This window comes from Ixodes scapularis, unplaced genomic scaffold (assembly GCF_016920785.2).
Source record: "Ixodes scapularis isolate PalLabHiFi unplaced genomic scaffold, ASM1692078v2 PGA_scaffold7__128_contigs__length_106722199, whole genome shotgun sequence".
In the NCBI taxonomy this organism is placed as follows: domain Eukaryota; kingdom Metazoa; phylum Arthropoda; class Arachnida; order Ixodida; family Ixodidae; genus Ixodes; species Ixodes scapularis.
Window position 1 is genome coordinate 48,982,882 of NW_024609882.1, and position 27,915 is coordinate 49,010,796.

The window sequence follows — 27,915 nt, forward strand, 5'->3', positions numbered from 1 at the left end:
TGTGTTGTCGTGTTGAGATGGGTAGTGTCCAGTTGGATGGAGGCCAGACTTTTGGATACTAGAGTAACTGCCATGGATTTGGCTTGTGTTTGGTCTCCCTTCTTGCTGGTTATGCTTGGTTGCGCGTATGAGTCATAGCCAGGTAAAGAGACTGGCCCGTTCGTTTCCTGCAAGGCTATGATGTCGGGTTTGAACTCTAGTGAATTGAGATGCTGTATGAATATTCCTCTCTTGCGGCGGATACCTCTGCAGTTCCACTGAAGTATATAAACATGTGATGTGTGTTTTCGAGGATGAGTATTAGTTTCCGTTGGTGAGTTATTCATCGTTGATGGTTCCGTCGTCGTTCTCAGGTAATGCGGCCAGAGCTTTGTGGGGCCTGTTCGGTGAGAGCGCGTGTCTTTTCCTGGTGATTTGGAGGTTGGCAATAAGCTGCTCGTTTTTGATCGTGGCGGCCTCTATGTCCTCAACTTGTTTGGATATCTGGGTTAGGCTATTGGCGATCTCTTGTATGAGGTTGTCTCTAGCTTGATTACTAGCGTTGTTTGCCTCTATCGAAGTTTGGACGACGTTAATGAAAGAGTCGAGTTTGACCATAATGTTGTCGACCTTGGTCTCTAGGCTGTTCATTTTGGTTTCAAGTGCGTTAAGGCGTGCCTCGTGCGTGCTTTTTGTGTGCTGGGGAATTTCTAATCCGTTGTTTCTTGATATAATCCCTTCTTTTATGGCTTCTGCAATGTTTTCTGTTTGTGGATTTTCTCGTGCAATCTGTAGGGCATGAGCATAGCTGCACGACGGGTGCTCTAAGTGCGTCACTTTGATGTTCTTCTGGTGTGGCTTGTTGCCCTGTTCTTGTTCATGTGTTGGGGGGTTCGTGCTTCCCGGTCTTGAGCTGGGGGGGTGCGCCTCCTTGGGGTAGGTGTTTCTTGTATGATGCATGCCAGTTTCTCCGACAAACTGAGGGTCGATTGGTTTATGTTTGGGGTTGTTGGCGCCAGCTTGAGATCCTCTGGGTGGAATCTCCTCACTTTGGAGTAGGGAGAAGCGATTTGACGTCGGCAGCTTTGGCCATTTTTCGTAGTTGTTGGAGAATCCTGCCAGCGTGGAGTGGTTTCTTGTGGAGGATCCGTTGGAGATTTTCCAGGCGTTGCGGCGTTCGATTGCGGCTTGTTGGACGGCTTGGTCAGCTTGCTGTCTTCTAGGACATAGGGGAGAGTTGGGAGGGTGTTCGCCTTGACAGTTAACACAGTGCGGTTCACATTCGTGGGGGGTCTGCGTGGGGTCCTGGTTTGAGGGGTTGCGTTTGCTGCATCGGGGGCATGTGTGGTGTGCAACTTTGAATGGGCAGACGTCCGCACGGTGGCCTATATCGTAGCAGTGCGCGCACTGGGTGCTGCGTGGTCGATGGGGATACAGACGGTAGGCGACTCGGTTAACAAATGCATATCTGGGTAGCCTGGGTCCCTCTACCGTGATGAGAATGGTTTGAGACTCCCCAATCCTTCGTGCAGCAAGGAGCTTGGCTTGCTCAAGAATGAGAGAGTCTTGGATGTACTGGTCGGAGTAGTGGGGCCTGATGCCGTGGATAACCCCCCTAGCGTTGTTTGGACTGTTGGCCTTGTAAGACCTCACATGAAGCTTGACGTTTTGGTAGGTTAGCGAACTGAGCGCTAGGATTTTAGTTTCGGCGGAAGTGCGGTACGTGTCGATGGCAATTAGGTTTTGCAGGGAGCGTACCTTGACATAGGTATCTCCGATCTCTTTGGGTGTAAGGCGCGCTGCCTCCAGAATTGTGGCTCCTAGGTTATGGGCGTCAATTTTTTCGAGGTGTATGGCCGACCCAAAGCGGATGATGATGGTGGCCGCTTGGGAAGATCGGGGTGCCAGACCAACTGTCTGCCATGATCCGTCATTTTCGTTGAGATCATCGATTTCCATGGTGTGAAGAGCAGAAGCGACAGCCAGGTTGGGCGAGCTCGAAGCGCTCTTTGACCTAGCCGGCGCTAGGCCAAGCGCCACCTCTTACTTCCGTGTTTAAATATTCTTCGTAAGAGGGCGAAAATTCTACGTGGTTGGTCAAAAATTTACTCACGTGTCTAAGACGTGTTCCGTAGATAATTAACGGCTGTTTCAATGCGATCCAGTGACTGAAACTGGTGAAAATCCAGTGTTTTGGCGGAGCTCAATGTCAGCTCGTCCGAACACTTGAAACTTCGTCTTCCTTCTCCGGGAGGAAAGAGGTTGCTCTAACGAAAAGCTGTTCCCGAACACCCACCTTCACCGCTTCTGTTAGTTCTATGAGCATTTCCACTCTGTCAGAGGTTTCATTCTCAGCCTTTTGATCTTTAAAAATAAAAAAAAAAGAATAAAAATGGCGATTTCTTGTTTACGTGGACAGTATCGTGTAATATCAATTATTGCTACCGAATCTGACTAGGTATATGGTTATTTCTTAAAATTAGGGCACATGTAGACTACCCGGCACAACTTCAATAATTACTTGGCTCTTTAGCGTCCGTCTCCGCATAAAAGCTCTTTAGCTTTTATGCGGAGGAAATAAAAATTACTGCTATTCAAGAGTTCGTCTTCCATTGAAAAGAATTGGATCAGCCAGTAAACAAACTTTTTTAAAGATTTTATTTTATTTCTTGATTTGGCGAGTGTTATATTACAAAGAGCCAAACAGTTTTCGCCTGTTTTTGAGATTAACTTTTCTTCAAATTTGTAATAGGGTGGTACGTTTGTATCAAATGGATGACAGTGCAATGCAATACATCTTGATATGAATATATGTCTAGCAAATTGAGTCATCAATATTTTGACGAGGAGTCTATATGGACAAATATAAGTTATATGAAACTTGTGCCATATTGCTTAGAGACTGTTCCGGTTTCTGAGTGTTACTTCAAATTTTATTTCGTCTTTTATTTTTTTAGGGATCAATCTTGGGAAATTTTTTGTATGTTTTAATATATATTATAGTGCCTATGACCATACTAAAGTCCCGGTCACCCTAAATTGTAGTTTTTCTTGAATTTATTTTAACAATTTGATGAGGGTAAAGAGCAATTTTATGATACTATTTTGCAGAGGCAGAGTGGTCTATGATACAGAACATAACTGTAGATCTTTATCTTCCAAAAAATCTGTTCTAAGCAAAAAGAAAGGAAGAAATATTGCTTACAACAACTGCGGCTAATGTAAAAATTAAAAAAAAGAATGATTTAGTTCTTACTGCGCCGCGTTTCAAACGGCGTCCTGGGGTAAACTGTCAAACTTCGCCAAATGAAGAGGGAGTGGCTCAAATGAAGTGCACTTTAAAGACCAGTCCTAGGAACTCTCCCTAAAAGGGTTAAAAAGAAGAACGAAATACTTCAACGTCACTTCGAACTTTTTATTACCTTGGCCATTCAGAGAGCACAGAGATTTGTCTGCTACTCACAACATGTTTTTTTTTTTTTGTGTACTGAGATCTTTTCCTGCTCTTTCCAGGGACTTACGCGAACGAACGAGTGTGAGTGCTAGCCTAATCTTCACGCATTCATTTGCGAGGAAATGACAGTGTTAAAATCATTAAACAAATATGTTGACAGATATCATCTACATCTTTTAGGTAGAGCTATGAACTAAACAAAACACTAACGTATGAAACACCCATTGTCAGATTAGTGGTTCATTACTCAGAAACTTGTCAAATATTTATATATTACCTTTCTACGGGTATTGGTTATCTCTGAGCTTATCGAGATACCACACAAAGATTCTCTAACATTCCAATTTTAGCTACACCATGCTTTTGTGTTTTTTTTTTCAACAGATGAAACGAGTATATGTTTGTATATATACTCCTATCCCTATGGCCAAAAGGACATATAAAATCTTAAAGGACTGGAAAATCAGTTTTTATTTCGTAAATTCTGCAGTATGCACACGTGTATTTTACACCCTTTAGAATACTATCTTTTTATATATTAGGTGCCGGAGCTTGTTTTGGGGATTATGATCCGGACAACTTAACTGACGGAAATTACTTGAAACTAAATAAATTCTTTGAGGATCGCTCTTAACTGGACATTCATTTTTTATGTTTTTCTAAAAGGCGCTCTTACTCGTGAAAGATCCTATTAACTTTGAGATATGGTTGTCTTCATACCATACCAATGTGAATATTTGCTAAATATTGTGTGTACAATTAGAAAGTTAATCATTAATAACGTTCTTAAGCCTGGCTATGATGTGTTTTCTGTGACTAGGTTTAATACAAACTGTCCCAAAACTTAAAAAAAAAAAACTTCTTATTGAGCGGGGGCAAATCAAGCATAATGAAAGGGTAATTAAGAGAACAACGTCATTAACGCGAAGGTCTAAACACGACAGCAGGCTGACAAGTGGTGTAAACCGTGCAAGCACTTACCTATAATGTATAAGGGTGGCGATGTGGGTTAGTTGGTTCATACTGACGAAAAGGCAAACAGCGCACAGTAAACGGCGACTAAAGTAAGTGCAAACAGGACAAGCGCTGTTCTCAACTGAAATTTAATCACATGAAAACAAAACAAAGAAAACAGCAACTCCGCCCATGCCACATGATACATTCACCATGTGTCCAAAAAAACCATCTCTTTACTGCTCAAGCCCAGTGACGTTTGGCTTACGCAGTTCGCGCCTGCTTTTATAATTGCATGCGCCTCTAAAATTTCTCGATTCACTCTGTCCCTTCCATAGCCAATGATACCCGTCTTACTGAAGATAGGTTCACACCCACATCCATGACAATGGAGTGGCCAGACGTCCCCCTACAACTCCCACCAATGATCGCAACGACAAGTCATGCTCCCGCAGTGTGTGATTAACACATCGGCCCGTCTGACCGACGTAGGCTTTCCCACAGGTTAGTGGAATCGTGTAAACAACTCCAACCTTGCAAACAACATATTGATTCTCATGCTTCACCGAGCAAGCGGGGCCTTTGTCCTTCTTATCTGCAACTCTTGCGCAAAGTTGCGCCAGCTTACACGGAGCGGAAAACACCAATGGCACATCGTACCTCAAGGCAACTTTTTTCAAGTTGCGTGAAATTTTATGGAGATACGGTATTACAAGCGTTCTCTTATTTGGCCTTTCCCTCCGGGGACGGGGTTCACCCTTGAGTTTCTTTAACAAACTCTCCGCAACGCTCAATAAAACCGAAGTTGGGAAACCTGCCACTGTCAGTCTCTCAACCTGCCTGGAAAAACTATCGTTAACCACATGATGACATGACTTCTCGAGTGCAGCTTGTAGGCAAGACGAGGCAATGCTTCTCTTGACCAGCTTAGAGTGCGGTGAATCATACGGAAGAAGACCCTTCTTTGAGCGTGGGTGATAAGACCAGCACTTGTCCTGTTTGCACTTCCTTTAGTCTCCGTTTACTGTGCGCTGTTTGCCTTTTCGTCCCTATAATGTAGGAGCTTACGTGGAATATTGAGTTTTGAGGACTAATTTATAAATAATCTCAACTGAAGTTGTATCATTTACAGCAATTGCGATGGTGAATTTTCCTGGCACTATACACAATTTGTTTAATCTTCAAAAACCGCTTGTAGCTGGTACTCTTACTATTACTCACGCATGCTAAGTTATACGGGGTTAATTTTACAAAGCACAAAGGTACTTTTTTTCTTTGTTCGATATAATAAGTGCACACGTAGACTTTTATGACCCTCAAGTGCAATGCGAAAGGTTAAAAGGGGATTTACGCTTGAATTAGAAGGGTATGCTGAATTAAAATGCCTTATGCAGTCTTTATATTATGTTATAAAAGGCGAGATATAAGACAGGATATTTTATATAACTGATACAATTCGTGGTATTTGCATGCCATCCTACGCTATTGCTATGGTGGCTGCCCTGCGCTTGCCTGGTAGCCTGCGCTCACGTCTTATCTGGACGGACAAGCGGCGGATGTGAGCGAATACGATCTCGGAGAAAAGCTATGGGGTACTTTGCACATGGTCACACTGTCTGCTTGTGAGATTCGCTCGTCAATTCTTAAAGGGACACTGGCAGGGTATATTTATGCTCGAGAAGCTTTTAGCTGTACGTGACATGTGAGAGCCCAACACAATAGGGCGATAATCCGATCCTACAAATTATCGCCCTATTTCCCATACCAGCGTGCCATATCATATCTGACCTAGACAAGTGTAACTTCTTTCTTTTTCTAATGAACATGGGTTTCAAACAGGTCACTCGCGCACTAGTCAACTTTTCGAATTTGTAACGGATCTCCACTTTAATACTCATCTTACTGCTCATACCTATATCAACTTTATTGACTTCGTCAAAGCATTCGATACTGTTCCTCATCAGAAACTTCTTAAACTTTCTCGTCTGCAAATTGATCCTTTTGTCATTTGTTGGATTTCTTTCTTTCTTGAAAACACAAAACAAGTAGTCAAAATTAACCAATCATCATCGCGTCCGTCCACTGTTGTACCCGGGGTCCCCAGCGTGGTGTTCTCGATCCCTTGTTTTTAATAACCATCACTGACCTTCCGTCTTCCATAAACTCCGCATTTGGGCGTTTCGCCGACGATTGCGTTATTTACCGAAAAAAGTATTACAAATAAAGATTCAACTCTACTTCAAGACGATTTAAATACTACATCTTCGTGGTGCTGTATGTAGCAGATGAACATAAACATTCGCAAATGTAAACAAATGTCAATCACTAAGTCTTCTACAAAAAAAACAATTACAATATTCGTTCTTATCAAAGCACTTGGAACATGTAGCATCCTGCAAGGGTCTTGTGAATAGATTTTACAGACACTCTATCATGAAACGAGCACATTTAACACATCTCAATCAATGCATTGAAAACGTTTGGCTTCTTGCGACGAACCATATATCTTGCCCCACCTGAAACAAACTACTCGCATACAAGACGATAGTCCTTCCCAAATTAGAATATGCATATACCATTTGGAACCCCCACAAAACTTACTTTCTACAAAGACTCGAATCTGTCAAGAAACAAAGCAGCAAGTTTTATATGCAACAACTACTCACCGGAAACTACACTGTTAGCAAGTGCCGTGTATTTGGTGAATATTTGGGGTGAAAAACACGCTATTTACACAAATTACCATAAATTTACACGATGAGTAACGGATAATACCTTCAGATATCATGCGAGGTTGTAAAAAACGTGTTTTGGTTCGGTCATACACGCATAACCGTGTAGCCGACCTCGATAACACGCATCGCCTCCGGCGACGACCGCGGCATCGCCGGCTATCGAAGCACCGGAATGCTTGGGGACACACTTAGAAAGGACCGTCGAGACAAATGCCGCGGAAAGAAACATGTCTCGGAAACAGATATGCACCAAAAGCAATTACGCCATGTCGCGGGACGTTGGCGAAACCCGCGCTTACCGTGGCTCGCCGCCATTTTCTGGTCGATGGCAATGCGGCTTCCCTCATGTCGCCCATGTTTGCATTTAGTTTAGGGCTCTTGATAATAGTTTTTTACACACCACAAATAAAGTCATGGGTCCAATTATTTGTTCAAAACAGTTAAAATGGATATAAAAAGCGTTTCTTCGATGTGAACACGTGACATTGCAGTTGGTTTCGTTTTTGCTTCAACCTTCAACTGCTTCAACTGCAAGCGATCTGGCCGATCTGGCCATGGCGCAAGCGCAACGTCGATGTACGGTGGAAGCAAGAGCCGGTTGGCTTTCGTTCTTTTTGTTTGACCGGAGAAATTTCTGGCAGCCGCTTTGTTTTGGTTTGACGGGACGCGAGAAGCTTCCCATAGAGCTTCGCAGTTTGCGAGCACATAGTGAAGACGTGACCGGAGAAGTGCCCCTGTGATGTTCCCGGAAGACGGAAAGTACCATTCGTCGTGTGTGCTTTGAAAGCGAGGGGAGTCACAGGGTCCACGAGTGCGCAACCACAAGCCAAGGTTCACGACAGCGCTGCGTTCTTCGGCGATCTCGTTCTGTTTGGGGCAACACGGCGATCCGAGAAAGGGCCGAAACGTTCGTGGTGTGTGGTGCGGTGCTTGTAGGTAGAAACCCGCACTAACGCGGAGCTCATATTGGTTGTTGTGGGGTTGCGTTTGACGGGTTTAGCCCCGTCGTCGTCAGCTGATCCGGTCCAGCTGGTCGGGGAGGACGCAGCGAGCGTTCTTAAAAGTAAATCTTCCTTCGTTCCGTTTCAAAATGTGGAAGAATGCCGCATACCGTGAGTAAAATGCTGCGGACGTTTTCAACAAAATTACGTCGTTTTAATTGAACAAGGGACTTCGGATAGTTTCCCTAAATCTGCCGTTTCTATGCTTCGTGTCGTTAGACTGCATTTGCACAGCGACGTGTTCGCACAGCGACGCACACCGCTCGAGTAGATGATTCGGTCCCGCAAACGACCGGTTATACAGAATTTCAGGGAAACTTAAGTCACCACCGATGTTTTCCTGTAACTCTCGTGTGACTCGTGTGAGTTTGTTGCGCTCATCATGCGGTGTGAATAAACTAGGGCAAGATTTTCTACCTGCCCACAGATGCATGAACTGAGACCAATTTTTTACGTAGAGAACATAGTGGTTTTTCTTTACATTGGGAAGAGGCCCGAATTTGTCTCTTTTCCCTCTGGCACTGCCCCAAGTTTCAAGTTGCAGTTTCAGTAGACATACCTACTAACAGGTACAAACTGCTCTAAAGCAGGTAAAATACTGGGAAGTCAGGACGGTGCGGACACCGTGTTTTGCGCTTCTCGCAAGGTGACTGATGCTTTTGCGAGGTATGCGGAATATGCAAATGATTTTGTTATGCCCTTCGTTTGCGTCTCCAGAAAAAAGAATAAGATTATTTACAAATTTAGGTGCAATCACAAGCCAAGATTTACGATAACAGTGCGTTCGCTTCGGTGGTCCGTGTAGTGGTATTATACGCTGCTTTCTGCAATACCGCGTCATGACGAAGAGCTGGAACGGTCACGGTCTGTGCTGGGCTAGCGGTTGACAGAAACCCGCATCGCCCGCATCGGCACCGAGTGCACAAGGGCTGTAGATGCTCGAGCCTTTCATACGCGGCTTGTCGCCAGCTGATCCTGCTGCTCGACGGTGAGGAAGCGGCGAGTGTGACCTCTGAAGTAAATGCAAATCCTCGTTCATCCAGTTATCCAGTGTCAAAGTGTGGAAGATGTCCAACGTGTACTGAGGGCGGGAACTACGAGCGTTTTGCCTTGCTTTTATAACCGAAACCAGAGCAGCGAGATAATTGCCTTGCGTACTCCAAAATGACGCAAGCAATAAGTTTCACCAGGTCGAGTACGTCACCGCGGATGTAGGCGAGACTGTGCACTGTTTAAACGCTTGCAGTATGCACGAGTGCTACCAGAAAAACGACGTCAACAGAGAAGGAGCTCGCGATTTTAGCATAATGCAGTGCCACGGGCTCGTGAATTTTCAATGTGGCTATATAGAAATATTAAAAAAAAAAAAAAAAAAACGCATCAGCGTCACATTAATGATCACGAATAACACCGGTCACAAACTCCCAAGCCTCACCACTTCGCTCGACACCAACACGACATACGACAACAATCTGCATCAAAACGCCCCAAAAGTGAAGGCGTCTGCTCCCGTACGCGTACTACAACTAGCGGAAGTGAAGTGTTGGGTGGATGTCCTTCACAATAATATATATAAAAAATGCCTTGCGCAAGTATAATTTCCATTGATTATTGAATACGTACTGATAAAATCCCAATCATTTGTTTTTCTATCTGATTCAAGCGAGTCGGACTGCTCATAACACTGGTCGAGCATGAAAATAACAAAAATTTGAACTTTTTCATGGCCGGTTTAAGATTTATTGTTAGTACATCGCTGTTTTTCGCAAAGGACTAATTTTACAGATTTTGCCTGCATACTTTTTAAATGCAAACAGTTCTTACATACGGCTGTCCATTGTGCCGTGTTTTGTGTCTTCTTCTATAAATCGGTAACGGTCAGCGACCAAAGAGCTCACCCGTACATGTCAAGCATATACACCTTTCCATCGCTTATCACTGGGGCGAAAAATGCCGAGTCACTGGGCTGTGGACGCAGGCGCAGCGTACGATATATTGCAAAGGGAGCTATTGCGCGTGCTCAGAAGGCGTTCCACAGCCCAGCAAAGAAAAATGGCAGCTCGCAGACGGCGTTTATTGGAAAGGTCTATATACGCCGCGGGGAGAGTCCGTTGTTAGTAGGAAGTGTCGGGTGTAGTGTCGGTGTTGTGTTTGTGTATGTGTCGCTGCTGTGTCCTACGTGGTGCTCGTGTTGTCTGTGATGTATGTAGAGTAGCAGTCTACTCGTGATAGTTCCCAGCCTATTAACCGACTCCTGCTTTTTGTTTTTTTCATTGGTTGCTAGAAATCGCACTAGGTGGCGCAAGTTACCGCCCGATTACAAGAGTTTGCTTGAGCTATTTATCCATGTAAGTTCAATATTCGTTTTTCTTTTTTTGTTTTTGTTTTTGTCTAGCGGTTTTGTCGTAGCTGCCGACGCCACCGACCGCCGACGATGAACGTAGGTACCTTTGCACGTAGCTACGTCCGCCGCTCGGAGACTGTTTACTGTGCATAAAAGACATCGAACGAGAACGAACGCGTCCTGTATGCTTTCAGTTCGGCTGAAAGGCGCGGCTGGCTGGGCTCGTCCCTCGCCTGTTCTCGGCTGCTGGCCGCCATGTTTCGTAAGGAACACGTTGAACCGTGCTTCTCGGAAGGCAAACACGGTGTAGCGTGTTAACGTTACACAGCACCTCATGTGTAGACGAAAAACACAGATGGCTCCGTGTAAAACGAACACGTTTCCACGTGTCCGCTATGGGACAACAGTTTACACGTCTGGGCGTGTTATTTTTGCTAACAGTGTAGTGTCACGGCCTTAAAAAGCTAGCAATAATCTCACTCCCCTAGAACAAAGACAGAATAGCTCAAAGGTGTTTTTTTTTCATGGCATCTATTACAACGATTCACATTTTAAATCACTTTACTGCCGTCCTGACAGTCTTGCATCGCCAAGATTAGATCATCCTTGGAAACTAGAACCATTCTTCGGTCGCACTAGCACTTTCATTTTCTCCCCCGTAGTACTTTGCATCAGAGACTGGAATTCATTACCTGATCATATTGTTACTGAAAACAATCCCATTTCATTTAGAGACCAGTGTTCCCCATTATATGATTACTCACCTTGATTTCTTTTTTGTATAATAGCTTTTGTACTCTGTTCTTGCTTTATTATTTCCTTATTTTGCTTTGATTAACGACGACATTGGGTGCATTCGTGATCACATTTCACTCTTCCGTTTCTTGGTATCCTGTTTGTTTTTTAACCTCTGTCACTTGTTTTGAACCTCCCCGCATGTAATAGGTCCTTTGGGCGACAGTGAGGTTAATAAAATAATATGAAAATGAAATGAACTACCCAGAACAAAATTCGTGGCTCGAAATTCGGTTCCTTTCTGCCAGAAAACCGCCCATCGAGAACTGGCCGGTTTGAGTGACGCTCACTCTCTTGTCCCTGGTCACGGGCCGTTTTCTAAGGTTTAGACACAACCACCAAATATAATCAACGGCGTAAGTTATTGAAGGCACACACTCAGCATTAAAAACAAGAAGAAAATGAAACCTTTTTTTTTTTTTGCCTTTTAAAAAGCTGCACATACGTTGACTGGAAAATAAGTTACACGGAGAACCGGAAGTAATCTTTGCGTTCACTTTGCTATATTCAATATGGCGTCGATTCGCGTATCGTGGGACGCGAAACGTGGGCTGGACGGCGATGGCAGCGGACGATGGGTGTGGGACTCCTGCTTCGGAACTGTCGTTCTTGGTACCGACGAATTCTGTCTTCCTTTGAAAGATACATTTTGGACCGATCAAAATAACCGGAATTCATTCCGTACGACACGTCCGACCTCCAAGCCGATTTGCACGGAGTCGTCGCTAAGGCGTCGTCTCCTTCTCGTGGCTGAAGATATCGTTCGCGCAAATTCCAAGCACGAAGTGCGTTCTTCGAGTTGAATATCCACTTGTACGATTTCTTTAATATGCGCGAATGTGGCCAATGCGTGGTGCTGCCCGACTTCGAGCCGGGAGAGCCTTTTCTGGAGGGAAATCGGCAGCAAACCTTCCGGCCTACAGTCGACCGGCTGCATTGCTACAAAGGGTTCCCCCAGTAGCTAAGTGGAAGGATGTTCGTGTCACACGCACCGGACCCAAGTGCGATCCCAAGTGTGGATGTACCAATTTCTTTTTTTTCTTTTTTTGTCAAGCATTTTGCGATGTTCATATTTCTGTTTTTACAATTATCACTGAAAGAAACAAATGATGCGAACGGATCGTCGCTGAACTAAATGGTATGGGATTCCCTTTTTGACACCAGCGAACTCAATGTAGTCACTTTCCACAAAATGCAAGGAGCATGTAAATCGGGTAGCGTCCCCTTTCTGGGGTGCCCCTAAATATTCTACAGAAATTGTAGCCAGCCATTGGCCCCGATCCCGCTGATCTTCCGGACACTTATGCAGACTCTGCCGCACAATGCCACTTTGGATGCAGAACCTGTGAGGCAGCTCTGCGCGCAACATCTTGGGGTTATTTTCTTTAGATTCAACCACGGGAAGACACCACGGGCACACTACTCATTTCCAACTCTTCAATGTACAAAAGAACTCATTTTGAAGTACAGAACCACGAGCGGAATAAACATAACAGAGGAAAACTGAGGAAAAAAAAAAAAAGCGCACGGTCGGGTGTAGCTACGTGCCTTCCGCCGCTCACTCTCCCCTCTCTTCTTCTCCGACCTCCGTGCGTAGGTTTGGGTTCCGGTTCCGAGCAGTTGCGTTTTTTTACTTTATTAAAGATATACGTGACTCTGTAGCGAAAGATTATTTAGGTAATCTTTCGACACTATAATGAATCACCTGGCAAAAAGTGAAACGAACATTTTGGGGCGTGTCAGTGTCCCTTTAAGGGCACATGACATACACTCTAAAAAAGGGTATCACCTTACACCCTTTTGTCCCATATAATGCACTCCAAAACCTCATTTCGACGTACAGCGCCCTATAATCGAACATACGGCGCAAATTTAACGAGGGGCTTGATAGCGGCGCGATATAACTTATTAAATAGTTAAAGTACGTATCAAAGACCACAAACAGAAAGCACTGATGGGTGGCAGTAGCGCTAAGAAAACCCCGATTTTTTTTTTCGCAATCAGTAACACGTACATTAGCTATTTTAATAAGTTGTACCACACGGCTATCAAGCCTCTTGTGAAAGGTAGTACCATAATCAGATCGATGTCAGTGTGCTGTGCGTCGAACTGAAGTTTTGGAGCGTCTTATATGACACAAAGAGTAAAAATACACGATTTTTTTTTTAGTGTGGTGTCAGGAGTGGTGTGATGCTTTCGGTCCATTTTGCCCTGGTCTGTATTGCTCCAACGTCCCTAATCTGACATTTGGTCTGCATAATGACAGCTCCACCGGCATTCGCTCCTCCGGCGATTCCTCCGCCGAAGAATTTCAACTTCGACAGAACATCAGAATGGCCTAAGTGGATACTGGAGTTCGATGAGTATCTCTACGCTTCCGGATTGAACGAAATATCTGAAGAAGCCGGGGTATGGACGCTCCTGTATATCATGGAAGGCCGGCAAGGAAAGGTTTCCAGACATTAAGCCTCAGGGAAGTGCGGTCAAAACGTTTTGAGATTTATTTATTTATTTATTTATTTATTACATGTACCCCACAGCGCCCGTGAAGGCATTATAGTGGGGGAGGGGCAAAAAGAAGAAAAACAAAAGGCGTCACAGAACATTAAGTAAAGGCACTCGCAGCCTGCAGCAAGGCATAGAACAACATGAAACCAGCCCTGCGAAAATGTAATGCAGAGAAACGCGCTCATTGTTGCACCAATATACACGTAACAAGGAATAACACATAACGAAGACAGCATACATTGAGTGCTAAAGGCCTAGCAGAGCTTGAAAAATGTTTGAGTTGTTTTTCTCTAACACTAATTCCTCCGGTAATTCATTCCAGCTCTGAATAGTGCTCGGGAAGAAAGAATGTTTAAAAATGTCAGTTTTGGATGAGAAAGGTCTAATTTTCCTCGAGTGATCACGTCTTTGGGAAATGAAATGTGGTTCAAGTAAGTATGTTCCTTTATCAATTCCAGAGAGTTCGTAATGGATCGCGTGTAGTAGTTTTAATCGAAGGCATTTACGGCGAGTTTGGAGAAGCTCCCACTTGAGCTCCTCTTTTAAGGCGGTCACGCTTTGACGCCAATTATAGGAGTTAAGAACGAACCTGGCAGACCTATTCTGAATACTTTCTATGTCGTTGATGAGGTACTGTTGGTAAGGGTCCCATAGCTCGGAGGCATATTCAAGAATCGGCCTGATGTTCGTGAGGTAAAGGGTATTTTTTACTTCGCGTGGGCAATCTTTAAAGTTACGCCTGATGAAACCTAACATCCGGTTTGCCTTAGCTGTCATATATTCTATGTGGTGATTCCACGAAAGATTATGAGAGAAGTAGACGCCCAGGTATTTTACTTTGAGTGACAAGTTGATTACAATGTTGTTTATATTGTACGTGGTAATTACAGGTTTTTGTTTCTTCGTGAACCTCACAAAGTGACATTTCGCTACATTCAATTCCATTCCCCAAGTGAAGCACCAGGTCGCTATACGATCGATGTCCTCCTGGAGGGCAGCACATTCATCGGAATCTCTTATTGCGCGATAAATAACACAGTCATCTGCATACAACCGTATAGAAGATGAAACGTTTTCAACAATGTCATTAATAAATATCAAAAATAGAAGCGGTCCCAACACGGAGCCCTGGGGCACACCGGAGGTAACTGGGGTAGAATCGGACAATTTCCCGTTAATTACCACTGCTTGAGTCCTAGATCTAAGATAGTCAACGAGCCATCCATAAACGTTAGGAGATATTTTGAGGGCTGATAATTTATGAAGAATAAATTTGTGTGGTACAAGATCGAAGGCCTTCCGAAAGTCAAGAAAAATACAGTCTGTCTGAAGGCCCTTGTCATATGCTTGTGCCAATTCGTGAAAAAATTCTACCATCTGGGTTGTGCAAGGCAATCCCGGGCGAAATTCATGTTGGAAAGGGGTGAAGAAATTGTTAGCGTTTAAATGCTGTACAATGCTGGTGTAAATGACGTGCTCCATCAGTTTGGAGGACGTGCTAAGGAGCGAGATAGGCCTATAATTTTCTACTTTGTTTCTGGGACCATTTTTATGTACGGGCACTACATATGCTTCTTCCCAAGCGCTAGGCAAAGTACAATCAGAGAGTGATTTAGTGAACAAGACATATAAAAACATTGCAATCACACCTGAACATTCTCTGAGAACCCTATTTGGTATGCCATCAGGACCAGTTGATTTATTGGGGTTAAGTAATTGTAGAAGTTTAACTAGACCATCAGAGTTAAGCACAAGTTCCTTCATATCGTGTAACGGGGTGGCGGTAGGGGCCATAACGGGACAATCATTTGAGCCAGGAGATGGAGAAAATACCGACTGGAAGTAACTACTGAAACAAGTTGCCTTCTCCTGGCCATCGTGCAGGGTCTGACCAGATACATCAATCGGCGGGATACCAACTTGGTCCTTCTTGTTGCTCTTTACCAACTTCCAGAATTCCTTGGGACTTCTCTTTAGGCGGTCACTTAGAGTGCTATGAAAAATCCTCTTAGCGATTTTTAGTTTGACTTTAAATAGTTTCCCTAGGTTACGTAACCTTGCCAGTGATGCTGCATTAGACATTCTGCGATGTGTTTGATATGCACGTTGCTTCTTATGTAATAAACGGCGCAGATTTTTATCTATCCATGGTTTGTGGTTTCGCTTCTTGGGTCTAATTACTTTGTTCGGAATATAAGTGTCCATTAGAGCTCTGAGCTTAAACCTAAAGAGTTTCCACAAATTGTCAACATCCATCTCGTAGGAGCTCATTTCAAATTCGGCAAAAAAGTCGAACAATTCATCTGCAAGATCAGCATAGTTGCCCTGGTTATAAAAATGTACTTTCCGTGGGCATGGTCGTACCGCCATAACACGCTTGCACTTCACTCTTGCAGTTACTATGTCATGATCACTGATTCCTGGAAGGTGGGTGACTGAGGATATAGCTGTCTGGGAATTACAAAAAAGAAGGTCAAGCGTGCTCGAGCGCCTCGAGTCAGCTCGGGTCGGTTCCGTAACGTGTTGAATCAGTCCAAAGCTTGAAACAAGATGGGAAAATGTGGAGTACAATACTGAAGAGTTGCAGTCACTAACTTGGCCATCACGCCAGGTAACATCAGGGAGGTTAAAATCGCCCCCCAATACTAGGTAATCACTTGCAATAGAGGATAGTATTTCGGATAAGTGCATTAGTGACTCATTGTTTGATCCAGGTGGCCGGTAATATGAACCAACAGCTAGAGTCTCTCCAGAGGACAGATAAATTTTACACCAGACAGATTCACAAATTGGGCGGGATACATTTAATTCCGAGCTCTGAAGGGCACTGGAGACCAGAACAAAGACGCCGCCTCCATGCGTATTTCTATCTTTGCGATAGGCAACATACTGCTCAGGGAAGATCTCAGCGTCACTTATAGCCTCTGATAACCAAGATTCGGTACCTATTACAATGGACGGTTCTGTTGTTGAGACAAGTTCTGCAAACTCATCGATTTTGTTTTTTATGCTCCGACAGTTGATTAGAAGTACATCGAGGTTCGACTGGTTAGCCCTTAACTTTAGCCTTTTCCGCGGAACTAGTTATGCGCTTCCCTGTAGTGCGGGTGCAGAGTTTTGTAATTTAATTCGGCTTTGTGTTGTTTCATCCCACGTAAATGCTTCACCATTTATAAATAACTTGTCGTACCGTAAGAAGACTTTATCATCTGATGTACGTGTGCCCTTTATAGTGTCCCAGAGTTGCCTACGCACAAGCTGAACCCTACGGGAAAAATCCTCGGATAGGAATATTCTCGTACCCTTCAGCCTACGTGAATTGCGGAGCAGGTTTAGTTTTTCATTAAAGTCATAGAGTCGCAAGATCACAGGTCATGGCCTGCGACCATCAGCTCTCCCAATCCTGTGAATACGCTCGACGCTGGTAACCTTAAGTCCTAGCTTGTTCTCAAAAATTTCGGTAAGCACCAGTCCTTTCAGCGATTCTGTATTTTCATCTTGAGACTCTTCAATTCCGTGGATGATTATATTATTTCGCCTTCCTCTGTTTTCCAGGTCGTCAACTTTTTCCGTTAATGCCGCTACAATATCCTGGAGTTGCCTTAAGTTCTTATCACACTGCTCTGCCTTTTGGGAAGTCGCCGTTAACGCGTTCAATCTGGATTCAATCACCTCCAATCGCCTGTTGGAATCGGCCATGTGCGTCTCAAGCTTTGCTTGCATTGAGCTTATATCAGCGGAAATGCCTTTTTGGTTCTCCAGAATTGCAGCGAGCTGTTCTTGCATTGAGGGACCGGGGTTTAGTTCGACATCACCACTTAGGAGTAAGACTAAGAGACAGAATGTGTCAAAGCAACCCGTAACACTCGCACACAACACTTTTGGGCAGGGCAGCACAACAAGACATAGACGATTGCTCTTGAATGTGGGAATGCAATAAGGCTCACCAACCTGAAGCAGGAAAAGAAGCGGGTTCAGGCACGTCCGTCTTTGCAAGAACAAGCTTGATGGTCAAGAACAAGCTTGATGCTATTTTGGTGCCGCCAGAATTGGGGTTTACGAGAGCGGATGTTTCCATCGTCCAAGCCAAGAATGCGGGCAAAGAGTACACCAGTTTGTAACCGCCCTCACGAACTCGGCAGCCGCTACGACTTCGCAGCGTTCAGAAACCGAGTGATCCTGGATCGCCTCGTCGTGGGACTTACGTATGCTAAGTTATCCGCATCACTTAAGATGGATTCCGGCCTCTCGCTGGAAACGGCCCTAGCGAAAGCCTATCTCAAGGAAAGTGTTCATCGCTAGCAGCAAGAGCTACGGTCCCACCCTCCGCCCTGGGAGAAGTCAGGAGAGCGCCATTAGAGTGCGCAACATTAGAGCGACGACGTTAGAGCGTGCGACACGAGGGCGCTGCGACAGAAGCACGCTTGACACTACAGCGCATGTCACGAGAGCGCATGACAACTTGAGCGCGCGACACAAGAGCGCACTACCAGTTGAGTGTGTGATACGAGAACGCAACCTAGAGCGAACACCGCAAAATGTTTGATGTAGCCGCGGCTCCGAAGACAGAACAAAATTTTGCGACTCATCGGATTGGAGTATTGGTGATCTTTAATTGATTGAATATGACTGTAATAAAAAATAAAACGAGCACGACTCTTTCTAACCAAACGTTTTCTGACGTCGAAAAGAAAAGCGGGGAAGGGAGTAGGGTGGGGCATATAGGTACCGGGGATGTTTGCAGTTGGGGTGGAATCGCGAGGATTTCTTCACGGTGCTGCGGTGCACCTTTCGGATATACTGTAGAGATAATTTGTTTTTTTGGCTATATTTGGTCGATTCTTGACAGGTATTTAGGCTTCAATATATTTGGTGGCTATTTAGATTTCCTCGCATAATTTTAATCACTATTGTCATGTCCATGACAGTAATAAAGAAAGACCACCTCGAAGGACTATTAGTCAAAAAATCATCGAAGGAAAGCTCAGCGCAATATTATTGGATGCAGAGCCTTCCAGCCTTTAGAAGGATACAAGAAAACCTCCCCTGTAAATCTCTGAAATATATTTAGGAATTGTTTTCGAAAATCTTAATTCGTTGACACGTCCGGTACGGTGACGACGTCACTTTTTGTTGTTCATAGAACACAACCTTAAGGCAATGCCCGTTTAGCATGCCTCAGAAAAGAGTCTACAAAGAAAAAAGAGTTGTCTATCGCTTTTTCCGTTCTTTGCATTCTAAAAAACCGTAGCTTCTCCAACTTTGTTCTTAGAAAGTAGTCCAATTTTCTAGGGCCGAACGAGAGTGCTTTGATTCAGAATGCTCGTGGAAGCGGAGAGACTACTGTGCCTGCCGCACCGGATGCTGTCGGTCTCACCCAGCGCTCTATCCCTCTGCTACGCTGGCATTAACGCATATTTATATGTCATTGTCGGCACAGGTTCCCAGAATAAGCGTTTGGTACAATTGTTATTTGTGACCAGGGATGGGCAAAATACATGCAAATATGTATCGAAATACAGATACGAAATACTTCGCCAAAAAATGTATTTAATTACAAATCTAATTACATTTCTAAGAAGCATTTATGTACAATATACAAATACAACCAAATGTATTTGGTCTCCTCCACATACTTTTGCGAATACATTCCTCAAAATTTCCGTCAGCGACTTCAGGGCTCCTGAAACGGGTTTCTGGGCATCTGATTTTAATTTTGCATCGCACACTCGAGAGTTAGTGTGCGATAATCACAAAAAAAAAAGTAATCAGCTTGGACGTAATAGGTGAAAAAGGTACAGAGCTTCAAGCAGCTTTTTTTGTGGATTACGTTTTGGTGTGGACCAACAAAGAATCGAGACCACCAAGACGCGCTGTACTAGCTAGAGAATTTTTATTGTTGCAACTCGCACCAGTTACGAAAATTTGGACGACACCCGCATTTAGAACGTTCCAGGCAAAAATATGGATGGAAATCAGGCTGGAAAGCATCACAAGTTGTCACAGGCACTTACTTAGCCAGTCTGCCTGTGAACGTCGATTTCGTCCCTATTCTTGCCCTGGACTAGCACCGTAATCACTAAGTCACTAAACGCTTGTGCTTGATTGAGAGACACTGCATTCGGTGCAGACGTAGTTTTCTTCCTGCTCTGGACAGTGCCTTTAAAATAAAGCCGGAGGAGAAAAAGAAAAAGCTCCATTGCCGCATAAGGGATGGAGACTATATCTTACAACCAGATGCATAAAAACTAGATCTATTTTCGCCCACAAAATTGTATTTAATTACAAGTGTATTTGAAATACCCACGTTTTAGTATCTAAATACACACGTCAAAAGCTTTACAAATTTTGTAATTAAATACAAATGCAAAATACACAAAGTATGTGAAATTCGTATTTCAAATACTTTTATTTCAAATACTGCTCATCCCTGTTTGTGACAATATGCATGGTTGGCGTATGACACTTGGCACGGGAGCTCCTTTCCCAAAATTGATCTTAAAAGCGCCAGAATACGGCGAAGCTTGTTACATGTTACATCTTTCCTTTTAAACGTTTACAAATATTTAAAAGTACATGTTAGTAAAGTCGGTGGTGAACTTTATCAATCAGAATGAAAGAACTAATGAAAATAGGTCAGCTGCAGTGTTTTTTTTGTTGTTTTTTTTTGCGAAAATGGACGCTACAGATATTGATTTTTTTTTTCTGATGTCAGTTTTTGTAACTTCTCTTGGATTGTCACACTCAAATGTCTCGTCGACTCATTTCGCAATGTTCTTGCTCAATGCCGTGGCGTAAATCCTTGCCAATTTCACATAAAACACGCGATGTCCGAACAAGTGGTCGGTCTGGTCGGGCCACCCGCACTGGAATCATTGCTCGCTCTCCTGACGGGTGCTCTAATAAAACGCGAGCTAATGTCTCCGCGCTCTCTAGTCGCGCGCTCTAACGTCGCGGCGCTCTCGTGTCGCGCGCGCTAACGTCCTGCCACTCTACTGTCGGCGCTCTAATGTCGGCGCTCTTGTGTCGTGCGCTCTTGTGTTGTGCAGCCGAGGGAAATCAACGCTCTGGGTCAACGAGTCTCAATATAAGTAACACGCCAAAGATACGGCACATCTGGTAACACGAATAATGAGCTGTCTTTTCAGCAGCAGCAGCAGTGTCAGTTTTCAGTACACTCAACCCATATCAGGACTTGGTTCCCTGAACGTTCGGCACGGTGCAACTACTGTGACGTCGAAGGACATTTTGCCGTGGTTTTCCGTAGCAAGGAGTGCCAAAAGGTACGCGTTTCTTCCATGTGAGGCTTCCACTTCAGCTATTTTATTGGTTCAGTTAGCGGTTTAAGAGCTAGGATTGTGCAACTGTCCATTACCGGCGTGCCGATATCTGCAAAAGTGGACTCTGGAACAAAAGTGTCGGTATTACCGCCCAACTTTCCTGGTGTGCCGTCTCGGATAACGGCCTCTCTTGCAGTGCTATATGAAGAAGGGAACCAGCCCGTTTGCTTCAAAGGGACGTTTGAAGCGGATATTGTTTGGAAGCGCCGGACTACGCGATAGACCGTCTACGTTATAGAGCCGGTACATAGTGTATTGCTAGGATTCTCGTACATCAAGTATCTCGGACTGGCGAAATGTTTCCATTCACTTAAAGATAAAGAATACGAATTCACGTACCCTCTGCTTTTTTTCTGGTCTTGGCAAATGTCTGGCAAGTACACCATTCGACTGAAAATGGACGCCGCACCTTTCCCGATGTTCGCCCCCCGGAGAATCGCCCTTCCCCAGGTGTTTGTATTTAAACTTTTAAGTGAAGTTCGTCTCTGTCTAAACCTGAGTCAGCTGAACAAATGCTTGCTGCGCGAACGCTTTCTCTTGCCAACAGTTGACGATACACAAGGTCAATTGGCTGTAGTTTCGTAGTTCACGAAGTTAGAAGCTCATTCTGGTTTTCACCAGGTTCAGTTTGGGGCGACTGAAAGCCAGATATCAAGAACCTTCATTACCTTCTCTGGCCGATACAGGCTCCGACGGTTGACATTTAAAATCGGCGTTGGTCCAGTCTACTATCATGGCACCATGACAGAACCGCACACGACATAACAGCACGCGACAAAACAGCACGGTCAAAACAGCACGCGTCAAAACAGCACAGCGTCAGAACAGCACGGCGACAAAACAGCACGCGTCAAAATAGCACGCGACAAAACAGCACAGCGTCAAAACGGCACAGCGACAGAAGAGCACGTGCCAAAACAGCACGGCGTCAAAACAGCACGACGTCGAAACAGCACAGCGACCAAACAGCACAGCGTCAAAGCGTGACATTGGCAATATAGCTAGGGTTCAGCGTTTTCGGTTTGTATTATTTGAAATTCCACGCACTTTTTTCGGTTTTTATTCCAAACACAAGTTTTCGGTTTATTGCGGTGAATATTTCTAGACTCATAAATTTCTCAGTTGTATTAGCTAAGTCTATTGGCGAAAACCAGTATACTAACGAATATGCAATAATTAAAAGCGTTTGTGTAAATTGTATATTGAGTTCCAGGTACTGGTCTTCTTATTTGTTGCCGTCTTTGGCAGCCGACGCGACCTGTTATGTAAGACGCACGGGGGCCTTATCGTGATCTGAGATTATCGTCGTGTGCTCGTATTTGTACACAAGACGAGCATGAGCTTCAGTACCCGTTCGGTCGGAGAGGCAAATATAAAAATGCAGAAATTAGCAAGCATTGTACTTGTTGCGTTTTCCCCGATTTTCGCGACTGCGAGAGGTAATAAATTCCCGCCGACGGCAGAAAACACAATAAAACTCTCGAATTTATGCCCTCCTCTAGTAGACGGAAGCAAGGGGTGCTAAACAATGCGTGGCATTTACGGACGCTCTTCATTTCCCTTGTTTGATTTCACGATTAAACTCTCTTCTTTAACAAAGAATTCGGCACACATCCCTATCAGGTGAAAAACCCAGATTTCGTCCTGAAGACCCCTGCGCCCCCGGCGCTTTTGTTAAAAGGTGAACCGATCTCGGCAGACACGCTGAAAACTGCGAAAGGAAGTGGTCATATGGTCGATAATGAGTTGGGTTCCGTGTTTTCGGAGTTTAGTATTCGTCAAGTTCGGAGGATGTTTTTCTGAGTTTATTTTTTGCCGAAAATTCGGAGTTTATCAGTGTTTATTTTTGTTTCATTCCGAATTCTCCAAAATTGGGAGCTCAATTTCGCAGTGTTTCTTATTAAAAGTAAACAAATAACATCCAAACGTAAACGTTTGCTGGACAAAAAAGAAAAAAAAAATGCGATTGTATCAATTAATTTTTTTTTTCAGTTGGATTTGGCGTTGGTGCCATAACGACTGACATTACTAATTTGTCCTACAACAAAAGTGGCACACAAGTGTTATTTTAATAAATGTCGATACCTTAAAATTAATAACCTACTGGAGGTAGTCTCTGGAAGTCTGTATTCATTCCATGCTATTCCATCAACCTACCACACGGCCGCAAGAGGTAGAGGGGAAAAGGATGAAGTAGAGAAGTTTCAACTGTCCTCTCCCCCGCTTTATGTAATTTCTATGGTCCATAGCTTTCACGGTTACAAGAACACAGCCTCTCCTTCCTCTCAGGCACAAATAGTATGACCCAAACCGGAAACATAAACAGTGACTTTTGTCTTGACCCGATAGTACAATGACCTGTTGTCCTGAACGAAATTTGAAAGATATGTGTGGTGGCATTTTCCCAGGACCATTTACCCTACGCGCTGATTAAACCATTAATTGTAATATATATATATGTGTGTGTGTGTGTGTGGCAGATGGGGGGGGGGAGGGGGAGGGGGAGGGGATTGGCACTTCGAAATTCAGAATTTATCAGATAAATCTGAATAGACGAAACCTTTACCGGGTTCTTTTTTGCCAATTTGTCGAAGGCAAACTTGTCGACGGTCAATTTTTCGAATCTGTTCTTTTGGAAACAAGTTCGGAGTGGGGAGTATACTCGATGCGCGCATGACGGTTCCCTGGGCAGTACCGAAGCCCCCCCCCCCCCCCCCCCCCCCCCCGCTGGTGCGTATTCTGTCTATTATGTAGCGTGAGCTAGACTGGCCGAGGTTGAGCAGTTTCGCGTGGCTCGCATAATGAGCCGTGCTTCGTGCTGCGCATGCGCGAGGAGCAGTGACGTCACAAGGCGCACAGCTGGCGCGCCGAGGCCGCCTCCGCGCCCGCCTCGCCGGTCTGCGCATTCCAGAGGAGTGACATCATAGCCGCGGCAGACGCACAGGCGCCACCGCGTGCCCAGCTGTGCGCCTCTGTTGCGCAGTAGCCAAGTCTGACGCTGCACCAGAGCCGCTTGATAGCGCCTCTCCTTTTGTTCGCATAAGCTCATGCTACGTATATCCTGGCATAACCGAGCTAAGCCACCGCAATTTTTTCGAGCAGTTTTGCTCATTTTGAGGCGCAAGTTTGCTGGTGATATCGTCTACAATAAATATTTCAATCGCACGGCAATGCGCTGTCGTTAGCTGTTAAAAGAAAAAAAAAAAAAAACAGAAAGCGTGTGCGGCAACGGTGTGTTCAGCCGATGCTGCAGTGTAAGGCCACAGCATTGAGGCTGCGGCATGTTACTGCTCCACCGGTTTCCACTCGATCAAGGCCTTCGTCCGCAATAATCTGTGAATTTAACTCAAAACCTTACAACTTCTCGCCTGCAAGCTCCAGCCGCGTGTTTCCAGAAGATTTTATTCAAGGCGAATGATCCCCGCAGAATTGGTGCCCATGGTACACCTTGAATACGCTCCACATTAATGTCACCTTATCCTACCGGTTCTATCAGTGCATCTGTAATCGGCGCATCTACCGCTTTTTTTTTTCTTTTTTTTTTTCTGGGGGGGGGGGGGGGGGGAGAGAGGGGACGTTCAACGCTTAGGTGGTAATTACGAAACGATGAGTACTACGGAACCTGACCGGACCGCCACAAACCAGGCAGTTCATAACTTGCACTTAGGGATATTTTTTTTTTGCCAATGACTTTTCCTCTTTCCCTGATACTTCAAAAAAGACCAGACAACGCAGCCAACATCGACGCGAAGGTATCCCCTCTAACTACCCAATCTCTTCAGAGATTAGCGTACTTAAGTAGTAGTAACTACTGCTAACTTTATTTGTTTTTAGCAATCACGCAGCAGCAGCGCTCGGGACACTAACTTTAGTGCGATACCTTCACCGCCAGCGTACAATTTTTTTTTATTGTTTCTCCACTAGCTGCTAAATAATGCCATGCAATGTCCAATCCTTTTTCTTTACGTTCTGTTTTGTTTTCATAAAACGCTACCTATTACAGTCTTTTTACATGCGTGCTGTTTTGTCGTTGTGCTGTTTTGACGCCGTGCTGTTTTGTCGCGTGCTATTTTGACGCGTGCTGTTTTGTCGCCGTGCTGTTTTTACGCTGTGCTGTTTTGACGCGTGCTGTTTTGACCGTGCTGTTTTGTCGCGTGCTGTTTTGTCGTGCGCTGTTCTGTCGCGTTCCCTACTATCATAGGCGGGTGAGGGAACTGTTGGACGACGGATTGGCGGAAGTAACTAACACGGTGCACGATATGTTTAACTACTTGACATGGTTCATGCCGAATCTGGCCAACATATCAAGGCCACTACGTGTGTTGCTTGTGAAAGATAAGGATTTGGTTTTGAATATGTCGCAGCAAAAATGATTCGTTACCTTGGAAGAGCTCATCTCATCCAAGAAATTTCTTGCCAAACTTGATTCAAGGCTACCCACTGTCGTATCAGGCGATGCATCATCGTTTCGCGTCGGCGCGGTTTTAACTCATGTACAGCGAGATCGGCAAAGACACCGCAATGCTTATCCTTGGACGTTCTTTAAATCTCCAATATGGGGAGCGCTATGCGGAAAAAGAAAATAAAGCCTTAGCCCTGACGTGGGTAGCAGAAAGATTTGAAGGCTGTCTAAAAGCGATAGATTTACAATTTAAGACCGATCATAATCGCCACTAGAGCTCGCTAATCTGTCTGGTGTCCCGTTTTGATTTCGAATGTGTATAGTCTAGTGAATTATAACCTGGAATGTTCGAAACTCTGTGTTCAAAGGTCAGAACCAATGATGTCAGAAATTCCTGCTCTACCGTTGCGAAAGTTGGGGCGCCGGTTTGTAATTTTAGAGGTAAAGGTACCTTACGATTCTTGACTATTTGTCCTTCTTTTCACGATTGCACTGCTTCCGTCAGCAAGTTCTCTTGTGTTTGTTACAAAGTTGAAACTTTTTTTTTGTGAGCCATGGCATTCCCCAAGTTTTGATATCGGATAACTGCAGTCGATTTGCTTCTGCGGATTCCAGACATTTCTCAGAAAGCTTTGGGTTGCACCATCTGGCCTCAGGTCCTCGTTACGCATATTGACCGCATGTATGTATTGGAAATAAAGCCATTATATTCTATTCTATTCTACTCTATTCTATTCAGACACTGAAAAGGCTGCTTGAAAAGTCAGCGGGTCTAATCTGGCGCTTTGTCGAAGAGGGACACCCCAGGGACGTGAGAAAAATCCCTTTGTTGCTCATGCGGTGACGCCTGCGTTCTACGCCACCTGCGCACCTGAAAAATGTAAGACCGACACGGCCACACTGATTTAATGGGACACATGAACGAAAAAAATACGTTTTTTAAAAGAAAAATGGGTCACAACTTGTTTGTAATGTTTGCACGAAACAAAATAAATGTTCGGGAAATAATTACGCTGTTACACGCAATGTAGGGTGAGGTCATGGCACACTCTAAGTGCCGCCCATGGATCAGTGACCCTGCTAATTACCGCACTCTAAAAAAATTACCGTATCTCCCCGTGGTGAATGATGTTGATTGGGGCGAAGCTCTGGTGGTGCTGATGATAGTGATTTTGTTCATAGGTAGCATTAATGGTGCTGATTTTTTTTTATTATTGCTCATAGGTAGCGCTGAATTGCGGGTTGCGTTGGACTTCATTATTACTGCTTTATGGTCGGTGAAATGCAGAGCCAGTGGTTCTTCTAGCGGATCAGCTTGGATCCGTTAGAAGCCGTGGGAACGCATCTCCACCGCTTAAGCCAACGGTCCATGTAAGAAAGAGAATGTGTGGTATGGAACGTGGTTATATACGTGTGGTGGCCGCGGAAGAAGAAGAAAACGTCTTCCTCGAGCCCTCGAGACAATGATCATCACGAGGAGATACGGGTTAGAATGACTACAACGCTCACTGCCGTCTGCCCGATTAAATTGTGATATCTATAAAATTGAGTCACATCAAGTGGTGACCCGGACAAAGAACACAGGCCATGCAAGCTGCCGGTGAGCCCCCTTCAGCCATTACTGCCGTGACGGTCAAGCTCCCGCCCTTTTGGCCAGCAGATCCAGGTCTTTGGTTGGCGCACATTGAGTCTCTTTTCGCAACACGCAACATATCACGACAAGAGACAAAAATTCATTACGTAATCAGCGCCCTCCAACCAAGTGAAGCTGGAGAAGCACGGGATATTATTATGAACCCCCCCGCCACTCACCCATACGGCAAGATCAAAGAAGAGCTCATAAAGCGCACGACGGCATCAGAGCAACGACGTCTTCAACAACTTCTCACAACTGAAGAGTTAGGGGACCGCAAGCCATCTCAATTGCTAAGATTGATGCGGCGACTTCTCGGAGATCGGGCAGCTTCCTTCGACGACACCATACTGCGAGAACTCTTTCTGCAACGAATCCCGAGAAACGCGCGCACGATTTTGGCGACGTCCAGCGACATTTCTTTGGATTGCTTAGCCGAGCTCGCGGACAAAATTTTGGATATTGCTGTACCTTCTGTGGCCACTACCGCACTGGTTCCAGTCAGCCCTCAAACGTCAGAAGTTCAGCAACTCCGAGAGGAAGTACGCCACCTCACTCATTTGGTTGAGACAACTCTGCGACTGCCACGCTAACCGAGCCGTCGCAGCACAAACCAGCATCAGACAGATAATTTCTCAACTCGACGAGACAGCCGATCGCCTCGTAGAAATTTCTCTCGCGGCAGCCCACGAGCATCGTCTCCGAACAGTCAAATATGCTGGTACCATCGCAAGTTTGGTAACTACGCACGCCAGTGCCAGAACCCGTGC

General features: G+C 44.8%; 1 protein-coding gene across 1 annotated transcript; it reads left to right on the forward strand.

Annotated features, from left to right (window-relative positions):
• Positions 1–4,435: 4,435 nt before the first annotated feature.
• Positions 4,436–27,915, forward strand: LOC121833121 (the record flags this gene model as incomplete). The annotated part of the gene is made up of 3 exons (XM_042286223.1): positions 4,436–4,441; positions 27,376–27,659; positions 27,855–27,915. Coding segments are annotated over exons 1-3 (351 nt in total), but the record flags the coding sequence as incomplete, so codon positions are not given.